The sequence below is a fragment of the Nansenia antarctica genome (assembly GCF_963989245.1).
Source record: "Nansenia antarctica genome assembly, chromosome: 9".
In the NCBI taxonomy this organism is placed as follows: Eukaryota; Metazoa; Chordata; class Actinopteri; order Argentiniformes; family Microstomatidae; genus Nansenia; species Nansenia antarctica.
Genome location: NC_137679.1, coordinates 3,707,488 through 3,717,947, shown reverse-complemented (window position 1 = coordinate 3,717,947; position 10,460 = coordinate 3,707,488). Strand labels below are relative to the sequence as shown.

The window sequence follows — 10,460 nt, the reverse complement described above, 5'->3', positions numbered from 1 at the left end:
AATTGTAGGCCTACTGACTGGATAGCCTACATATTTGTTGCTTTTTAGACAAAAGTTTTGATCCATTAGGCACCAAGCAAACGCAGACCCATTTTTATGGCATAGTAAAGGTCTGGCCTATCACCCAGTTAGGGCCTGAAGCCCAAGTCAGTCGATATGGCTGTATAAAAGACATCATAAACGTGGCCTTCATGGTTTACATACTGTTACGTCCTCCTATGTTTTCTGTTCAGTTATCTGTCTTCCCCAGAAAAAAAAAAAAAAAAAAAAAAAAGATCGGTTTTTGCGATCGGCCATTTTTGCCGATCACCGATCGAGTCATTTGGAGTGAAATCGGCCGATTTAAATCGGTGGCCGATAAATCGGAGCATCCCTAGTGAGTGCTGCCATAGACCTGTGTGTGTAGGCCCTGCCCCTCTTCTTTGTGAGTGCTGCTGCCGTAGACCGTGTGTGTGTGTGTGTGTGTGTGTGTGTGTGTGTGTGTGTGTGTGTGTGTGTAGGCCCTGCCCCTCTTCTTTGTGAGTGCTGGTGTGTGTGTGTGTGTGTGTGTGTGTGTGTGTGTGTAGGCCCTGCCCCTCTTCTTTGTGAGTGCTGGTGTGTGTGTGTGTGTGTGTGTGTGTGTGTGTGTGTGTGTGTGTGTAGGCCCTGCCCCTCTTCTTTGTGAGTGCTGGTGTGTGTGTGTGTGTGTGTGTGTGTGTGTGTGTGTGTGTGTGTGTGTAGGCCCTGCCCCTGTTCTCTGTGAGTGCTGCTGCCGTAGACCGTGTGTGTGTGTGTGTGTGTGTGTGTGTGTGTGTGTGTGTAGGCAGGCCCTGCCCCTCTTCTCTGTGAGTGCTGGTGTGTGTGTGTGTGTGTGTGTGTGTGTGTGTGTGTGTAGGCCCTGCCCCTGTTCTCTGTGAGTGCTGCTGCCGTAGACCGTGTGTGTGTGTGTGTGTGTGTGTGTGTGTGTGTGTGTGTGTGTAGGCAGGCCCTGCCCCTCTTCTCTGTGAGTGCTGGTGTGTGTGTGTGTGTGTGTGTGTGTGTGTAGGCCCTGCCCCTGTTCTCTGTGAGTGCTGCTGCCGTAGACCGTGTGTGTGTGTGTGTGTGTGTGTGTGTGTGTGTAGGCAGGCCCTGCCCCTCTTCTCTGTGAGTGCTGGTGTGTGTGTGTGTGTGTGTGTGTGTAGGCCCTGCCCCTGTTCTCTGTGAGTGCTGCTGCCGTAGACCGTGTGTGTGTGTGTGTGTGTGTGTGTGTAGGCCCTGCCCCTCTTCTCTGTGAGTGCTGCCATAGACCTGTGTGTGTGTGTGTGTGTGTGTGTGTGTGTGTGTGTGTGTGTAGGCCCTGCCCCTCTTCTCTGTGAGTGCTGCCATAGACCTGTGTGTGTGTGTCTGTGTGTAGGCCCTGCCCCTCTTCTCTGTGAGTGCTGCCATAGACCTGTGTGTGTGTCTGTGTGTAGGCCCTGCCCCTCTTCTCTGTGAGTGCTGGTGGGGTGGGTGTGTGTGTGTGTGTGTTTAGGCATGTAGGCCCTGCCCCTCTTCTCTGTGAGTGCTGCCCTAGACCTGTGTGTGTGTGTGTGTGTGTAGGCCCTGCCCCTCTTCTCTGTGAGTGCTGGTGGGGTGTGTGTGTGTGTGTGTGTGTGTGTGTGTGTGTGTGTGTGTGTGTGTGTGGGGGCCCTGCCTCTCTTCTCTGCGAGTGTTCCTTGTTTTGTGCCAATGTGATCATCACTGTCATTATTAGAAAGGCTTTGGTGGAACATCTCTTGTTGTTAGATGGTTTAAAACATGCATGCTTGGTCCCAGTTAGGGATGCACAATTCCTGTAAGATTGGGAAACTTTCAGATAATTTCCAAAGTTTCCATATGGATTTCCACTTGGGAAATTATGGGAAAGTTTCCCAAACGTACAGGAATCTTGCATCCCCAGTCCCAGTACTGTGAGTTGAGGGTTAGGGTACCATATCACATCGCTCTCTCTCCTCCAGAAAAATGTCCATTCCACCCGCTTCGTGACCTACTTCTGTGACCACGTCCTGCCCAACCTCAGCGCTCTGACCAGTCCCGTGGCCGAGCTGGACATCCAGCTGGAGGTGAGTCCCCCCCCCCCCCCTCTTTTTTTTTATCTGGGGGGGGTATTCCATCAACGTCGCTAAAGGAAAATCCAGGCTTATTTTTGATAAATCTCACAAGACTTCATCAGAATAAGTCTGGATTTTTCCTTTAGAGATGTTGACGGAATACCCCCCTGGTATGAAGGCCGATTCTCTGAGTGGGTTCTTGTAAACACAGCCTCTCTCACACACACACACACACACACACACACCCACACACACAATCCCTCTGTGGGACTGACCCACACGACACACAGCTTAGAGCAGCATGTCAAATGCTGCTGCTGTTGCGCACAACATTTTTGTCAAGAACTCCTCAGACTCGTTAAAGAAATGTGAAAAAACCATCAGTGAAATTCAGCGTCAACGGCCATGTAATGAACTCAATTCCGGAGCTACTTGTCTGAGGTGTTAGATGGTTCTGTCGTCAACACAAGTATATTATTAGTAATATTATTATTATAATTAAGTAAGTATAAGTATGTTTTTCCTTCGAGGTGTACAGACGAGTGTGGCTTTAGTCTTCCACTCATCTCTCGTGTGTGTGTGTGTGTGTGTGTGTGTGTGTGTGTGTAGGTTCTGAAGCTCCTGGCAGAGATGAGTCCGTACTGCGGGGACATGGACAAGCTGGAGACAAACCTCTCCATGCTGTTCCAGAAGCTTCTGGTAAGAGAAAAAAAGGAAACAAGCATATGTCCTAATTTCACTACAGTGCTAAACCCACCTCGGCCGCACTGATGTGGCTACGCATCCAGCGCAATTGCTGTGACAGTGCTTCCCCCTATAGTTCTTCTGCCCCCCCTTGTACTGTTTCTCCAGTGTCTTAGATAAGAGTCTTCTTAAATAAATATAAATCACAGAGACTGCCAGTGGCCCCTGGCCTGAGCTAGATTCCTGCTACGACTGGTGTGAACTGATGATTCACTGGCTTAGTCAAACGTATCGATCGTAAGTCGCTTTGGAATAAGCCGCCTGTCTGCTAAATGCCAAAAATGTAAATGCTAAACGTCTCTCCTGGTCCCCGTCCCGTCCCCCCCCCTCCAGGAGTGCATGCCCCTCCCCCCGGACGAGGGGGAGAACGGGGAGAACGCCATGGTGGAGGAGCCCAAGCTGCAGTTCAGCTACGTGGAGTGTCTCCTCTTCAGCTTCCACCAGCTGGGCAAGAAGCTGCCCGACTTCCTCATCGACAAGAGCAACGCAGAGCGCCTCAAAGACTTCAAGATCAGGTAACCCAGGAACGCCCCGGGACGTTTAGAGGACTTTGGTGTGTGCGTGTGTGTGTCTGTGTCTGTGTCTGTTTTCTCAGTCTTGGTTGGATCCAATCCCAGAAATACTAGTTTACCCCAATTATCAGATTTAGCTGTTTAATGTAGTTGGTTAGATGGAGGTGATGGAAGTGTTTCTGATGGTCTGCCCCCCCCCCCCCCCCCCCCCAGGTTACAGTTCTTCGCCAGGGGGCTGCAGGTGTACATCCGTCAGCTCCGGGTAGCTCTCCAAGGCAAGACTGGAGACGCACTGAAAACAGACGAGGTACGCGTGAACCCGTCGACTCTGGCTTTGGTTTACACCAATATCCTTATTTGATGTTCCTCCCCCCTCGTCAATGAATGAATTAATGAATCGTTTAATGACCACACGACCAAGGTCGGTGGAGTTTGTTGTCGGTACAGATGGGAAAACTCAATCCACCAGTGTCAAATGCATCAAACATACACACATTACACACAACTATCACAATGGACAATGGACAATGTACACGCAACCACAAGACAAAATCATCAAGTCAATATTTACAACTATAAATTGCAGTACATCTGGCAGGGTTAGTGCAGTGAGTCAGGTGTTGAGTCCTTATAGCAGAGGGGGGAAAACTGTATCACATACAACCAAGAGACGTGAAGTTAATCATTCAGTTTCTTCTCACATACTTACATGTAAAATGCTGTGATGGGTTAATGTTTTCTCTCTGTCCTTGTAGAACAAGATCAAAGTGGTGGCCCTGAAGATAACCAACAACATCAACGTCCTGATCAAGGTACGAGTGTTACTAGTGTTTTTACTAATCTGTTAGTACGGATGGAGCGACGGAAGATCATGTTCTGTTTCCGGCCACTTCCTTTTTCTCTGTCTGGGACGGTTTTCCTGAACATAGATTAAAGCCTTGGCCGAGGTTCAGTCTGCGCTGGAGCAGAGCAGGAGATCAATTGCTCTTGTTAAAGCGGGGTATCCGCGGTGTCTTGAAAAGTATTAAAAGTTGATATATCAATTTTGGGGAAATCAAGACCCTTAATAAGTATTAAAAAGTCTTATCACGATTTTATGAGGTCTTGAATTTTGTAGGTATTTTTCTGAATTAGACTCTGTCCAAAGAGTTTGAGTCCTAAAAACTTTTAGTAAAAGTTTGAGAATTTATTAGTTTTATTAAAAAACAAAGATTAACCGGAAATTCTGTTGTATGACAGTGGTCTAGTCTATTGCAAACTAAAACTGTTAAGTTAAAGGTGTCACTGATGTCAACGGTTACAGCTCAAAGTGGCGGTGAGGTCTGGAAAAATATTGACAAGGTCTTTAAAAAGTCTTAGAAAGGTATTGAATTTAACCTCAAGATTCCTGTATATACCCTGTAAAGCGGGGGTCAACAACTACATTTGTCCAAGGGCCAGAATTTTTCGAAGCTTACACTGTGGGGGCCGGCCTTTTTAAAATGTATTTTATTTAGGCATAATTAGCATATTATTGTTTAATATCTTCACTTTCTTACAAAATGCATGTTATTGATTTATTATCAGTGTTAACAGACTCCTGACACCTATACTGCAGCCACTGACTAATCATTTTCAGTTATCAATCAAGCAAAATGTCACTCTCAAAGAACCTGAAGCGTAAAATTGATGTGGAAAAACGCAGCTTTAATGAGGAATGGACCGACAAGAACGCATTCAGATTGCCAACATTTAGTAACGCAAAACCTGTATGCCTCATCTGCACTGAAGCTATTGAAAAACAATACAATCTTCGCCGTTACAATTATACAAGGCATGCAGCTTTCAGAGAATCATACCCTGAGAAGTCATACCCTGAGACCAGTCACAGAAAAATAGACTTAAAAGCAACTTAAAAGCTGGATATGGACATGCCAGTGGAATTATTAGCAGAACGTTATCTGAACGAGAGGGCAGCTAGTGCATCTCTCCGGGCTGTCTGGGTTCTACAAGCATAACGAGTAGGGTTGGGTACCGAAAATCGGTACTTTACATTCGGTATCTACCGTACCGAATTGCAAAGGAGATTTCGGTACCTCATTTCGGTACTTTTCTATCTCGCCCCCTGGTGTCCGGTGTCATGCAACAGTCAACTGGTGACTCGTGACGTGACATCGCCTGTTAAATTTCCACTCAGTGCGTGTCGTGGTAGTGAGCTGAGCAGTTGTGTATCATCATATTATCGAATTTCGCTAGCTAGCCTAGCTACAAGGTCACCGAGAAGACCTCACAACAAAAGCTCCAACAAAATTGTCTCCTACAGGCTGTCTACTGCGCTAGATAAAGCAGGGGATGACGCCATTTTTCTGTGGCTCCAGCTGCAACACAGCGAGGGCTGCGTTCGCAAATTCGCTCCGAGAGCGCCGGAGCGCACACTGGGCTCAACGTCATAAAGCGACCGAGTAATTTGATTGGACAAGAGGCGTTCCACAAGTGCTGGTCGGAATTCCTGAGCGTATTTACGAACGCACCCCAAACACTTCAGACAGTAGTCAGGAAAGGTGAACACACACACACACACAATCGCGTTTGTGACCACCGTCGCAATTCACCTGTGTTTATCTGAATCATCCCTCTCTCTTGGACGTGACAGTCCTTGAAATGAATGCCAAATGGCCTAATGATCATTTATTACTCGACTCGCTCTCAGTGTTGTCTTGCATACGCAGCTCTCCGCGGACAGATAACATCCACGGAAATATCAAACAGAACTAAACTATAATCGAAACAAGCCAGTGGTATTATATATAGTCAGTTATAGGCCTAGATGACGAGCAAACAATATTTGTTTACTTTATGTTTATAAATCTGTGCCATTAGACAATTGTCAAAACAAAACAAAAGTCATAATGACAATAAAAAAGTCAAGAGAGGTGTCGTATTTTGCCAGAGAAGGCAAATATGCTGATCTTTTTGCAAAAGAATTGCTGAGGTGGGAGTTTTATTTTTATTTATTTTAATTTGAGTGTATATTTAACTGTTATATTATATATATGTATATTGTGCCTCAGTCAGCAGGAGTTTTATTTTAATTTATTTTAATTTGAGTGTATATTTAACTAATATACGTATATTGTGCCTCAGCAATAAAAAAGTGAAAAGCTGTTTAATTTTGTCGACCGTGTTATTATTATATATATATATATATTATGTCATTTTTAAAAATCAAAAGTACCGAATTAAGTACCGTTTCGGTACCGGTACCGTTTTTAAAGTATCGGTTAGGTACCGGTACCGGATAAAACCCAAACGATACCCAACCCTAATAACGAGCCATTTACCTCATTCGTTTTTTGACTGAGAAGTTATTTGTTATTTAAGTCACTATAATGTGCATGTGAAAAAAGAGCCTATAACAAGAAATGAAACAAGAGCATGTGGAGAAAAAAAAAACGAAATGTTAAATGAGTATGTGAAAAAAAACAACAACAACAAAATGTTAAATGAGAGCTATGAGTGTGTCCCCATTCTTGCATGCGAATAGGCGCTACCAGGGTTTCCGTTAACCGGTAATTACCGGTCTTTGTCCGGTAAAATGTGTTGAAGTCCGACAAATTGAAAACTCGTCGGACATAATGTCCGGTGAAAATAATTCCCTCTAAGCACAATTTGGCTTCGGGCCACCATTTTCAGCTGAGCACCAAACACACACACACTCATACACGCACAACACTGCCCGAGAGAGAAGGACCCGCCCCCCTTAGTTAGCCTGCCCGAGAGAGAAGGACCCGCCCCCTTTAGTTAGTCTGCCCAAGAGAGAAGGACCCGCCCCCTTTAGTTAGCCTATAGCCTATAGGCTAACTAAAGGGGGCGGGTCCTTCTCTCTCGGGCAGTGTTGTGTGTGTGTTTGGTGCTCAGCTGAAAATGGTGTCCCGAAGCGGAGCGGATAACAAACGAAACGGACAACATTTACACTATGGAGACAAACTTCAGCGATATGATCTAACAGCCGGTCTTCAGGACGACATACAAAAACAGTTATGTTCTCCTCATTGTCATACTCCCGAGTCCGATTAAGTATGATTTGACAGGCAGCTAAACGAAATGCCTTCCCAACCAGCGAGACCAAATGACGTTGTTTTATTGATAAAAAAAAAGGGTAAAACTGGAAAGAGAAAATAGAAAACTCACATTAATCCCAAACAATTTAACAAACTTCAGTTAACGTAATGTGGAGTCCGTTCATTGATCGATGCTGTCTGTTCAGTTCCCAGTGAGGCGCCCGTTCAGCGCTGGACATAATGGCATAGCGCGCATGCGAATCATGTTTATTATATATTATATAGCTCGCATCTAATCGTATCGGATGAGAAATAGACATTAAATGGCATATATAGGCCGCTACACAACAGTAATCACCGCGACAAACAGCTATATTAGATTTGGAGGAAAAGAAATATGATTTTGAAAAAAAAAAACTTTATTATATTTTAATCAGATGACCGGAATATATCACGTTTGTCCGGTAAATCGAAATCTTCCCGGACACGATGTCCGGCGGCAATTTTTTCTAACGGAAACCCTGGGCGCTACGTCTGCCGAATTCCATTTAAAAGACGGGAATTAGTTTCAGCTTTGCTACTGCTATTTAGATGCAAGGTTGCAGCTTTGTGAATGAGTTAGGTCTGAATCGTCCTGCATTGGAAGAACGATATGAATCTATGCTATGGCCGCGTTCGTAAATTCGCTCTGAGAGAATCAGAGCGTCCACGTGACTGCCTCTAGTCCAATCAAATTACTTGGTTCCATGACGACGTTGAATCCAGTGTGCGCTCCGACGAATTTACTAACGCGCCCTATATGTTCTAAACGGTATTTCCCTCCTCACATTTTCTGAATTCATTAATATTTAAAAAAACATAAATATTACACGGGCCCGATGGGAAGCTTTGGCGGGCCGCATTTGGCCCGCGGGCCGCCTGTTGGTGACCCATGCTGTAAAGGGACAAACTGGTATTCAAAAACTCGGGGTTCTAACCGTAACCCAACAAAGCGGTCTACCCGCTTCAGTTCTACTGTGTTTCTACAATGTGTGCTGTCGTCTCTTGCAGGATCTCTTCCATAACCCACCGTCATACAAGAGCACCATCACCCTGTCCTGGAAGCCCGTCCAGAAGACTGAAACAGCAGTCGGGTAAGTAGTCTGCCCAACGTTAGCTAGCTGCAGCTACACCAGGTGCCCCCCAGGGGTCAGTGCTGGGTCCTCTCTTGTTCATCATCTCCTCCCCCTATGGCCGAATTATGCGTCATCATCACCACATCAACGTTTCATTGTTACGCTGACGACACCCAGTTATATATCTCATCCAAACCTCCCTTATCAACTGCCTCCATGACATTAAGGCCTGGATGGCCTCTAACTTTCTGAAACTCAACGGCAATAAAAACAGAAGTCATTGTTTACCGGCTCAAAAAGCACCCAGTACCCCTGTCATACACAAAGTATAAAAGCCTTCACACTGGACCGAACACCCTCACACTGGACCGAACACCCTTTCTTTCGATCCCCACATGAAGAACATCACACGCAGCGCATTTTTCCACCTCTGCAACATCTCCCGACTCCGCCCTTTCACTCTCCCACTCCAGTGCTGAAACTTTAATCCACTCCTGATTTTAACCATAGTTATAGCAAGCTACTTACATGTGTACAGTGCTTTGCCAGACATCTTGAATTTAATTGAAAATGTGGGAGGAAGGGGTGTAGAATTGAATTACTGGATGTTTTTTGTTGACTTGGTAGAATGGGGATATAAGGGGGAGGATATAATTACAATGGAATCATCTCACTTTTTCGCCACAATCTTCTAACCATGTAAAACCGGGATGCCACCCTTGAGTGGAAGGAAGGGAATGCTACTAAACGCAAACATTTCCCAAGTTGACTTCTTCTTCTTATTGACCTTTGACCTCTCTGGCCCCCTGCAGTCAGAAGCGCCCGTCCGGAGAGGAGTCGGGCGCGGGCGCCGTGAAGAAGCAGCTGTCCCCGCTGCCCAGGAGGGACGCGCGGCAGATCTACAACCCCCCCAGCGGCAAGTTCAGCGCCACCATCGGCAACTTCACTACTGGTGAGGGGGGGGGTGTACCTGAGGGTGGGGGGGTGTTGAGGGTCGTGTAGGGGGGGTGAGGGTGGCATGCCACAGAAAAACATGGGCACAACATTCTCTGACTGAGTGTTACCTATATCGTTAGCCTCATAGCATAATCGCCTAAGTCATATTTTGGCCAAATGTAGATATCTGCCTAACTCTACTCTCCTAACACTGCTGATTCACTGGGCATTATTACCTACTATGACATCAGCCTATCAGAATGCTTGTTGCGTTCCAAAATCACTATCTGCCCAAGTCATCTCTTTGACATTTTTGACACTACATACAAAGATGGCTCGGCTGACCACAAGTGAAGCGTGACTTAGACAATTATGCTATGAGGCTAACGATATGGTATTTGATCAGTGTAATTTTATTGTATTTGTTTCATAGTGCTACAAGTGTGTGTTCTACCAGTCTGTGTTCTACATTTCTGTGGTGAACATTCTGTCTCTGTGTTCTTCTGATTCCAGAGCAGCGTGGAGGTGGAGGTGGAGGTGGAGGCGGAGGTGGAGGTGGAGGCGGGGGCTTCAGAGGGGGGCGGGGCCGAGGGTTTGGAGGCAGAGGCAACAGGAGCCGGGGCCGGATCTACTGAGTCCACCATGACACACACACACACACACACACACACACACACACACACACACACACACACACACTCTCTCTCACTGAACTGCAGCACAGCAAGCCCCCCCCAGGACCCCTGCCGTACTGCCCCCCCCCCGGACACCTGTGTAAAGGAAGTCATCGTTTTGGTGGTTTCCAACCTTTTTTTTCCTCTCAAAAGTACCCCCTCCCCCCTCCCTGTCATTCTTCCCAGCAATGCGATTGTTCAAGTTGATCAAGTTGTTCAAGTTGATCCTTATTATTGTTTTTTCTTTTTTTTACGAGTGTATTTTTGTGGAACAAAAGACTGCCAGGTTTGGGTACCACCTTGGTTGATATTTTTGTTGAAAGAAAAAAAATAGTTTTTTGTTTTACTAAATGGTGACTTAAATCATTGTTTCTCTACCTTTTTATTTAAT

General features: G+C 45.9%; 2 protein-coding genes across 2 annotated transcripts in view; one reads left to right on the top strand and one right to left on the bottom strand.

The window, feature by feature from the left end:
- api5 (apoptosis inhibitor 5) overlaps positions 1-10,030 on the top strand; it is a gene marked incomplete at its 3' end in the record, with an annotated part of 19,331 nt that extends 9,301 nt beyond the window's left edge. The window contains exons 7-14 of the mRNA XM_080539162.1: positions 1,956-2,060; positions 2,658-2,747; positions 3,126-3,307; positions 3,518-3,611; positions 4,060-4,116; positions 8,395-8,477; positions 9,272-9,411; positions 9,909-10,030. Coding sequence (XP_080395288.1) covers positions 1,956-2,060; positions 2,658-2,747; positions 3,126-3,307; positions 3,518-3,611; positions 4,060-4,116; positions 8,395-8,477; positions 9,272-9,411; positions 9,909-10,030 — 873 coding nt within the window. The remainder of the gene's footprint in view (positions 1-1,955; positions 2,061-2,657; positions 2,748-3,125; positions 3,308-3,517; positions 3,612-4,059; positions 4,117-8,394; positions 8,478-9,271; positions 9,412-9,908) is intronic.
- LOC308165161 (NACHT, LRR and PYD domains-containing protein 12-like) overlaps positions 1-10,460 on the bottom strand; it is a 436,373-nt gene that overhangs the window by 102,999 nt on the left and 322,914 nt on the right. The window lies entirely within an intron of this gene.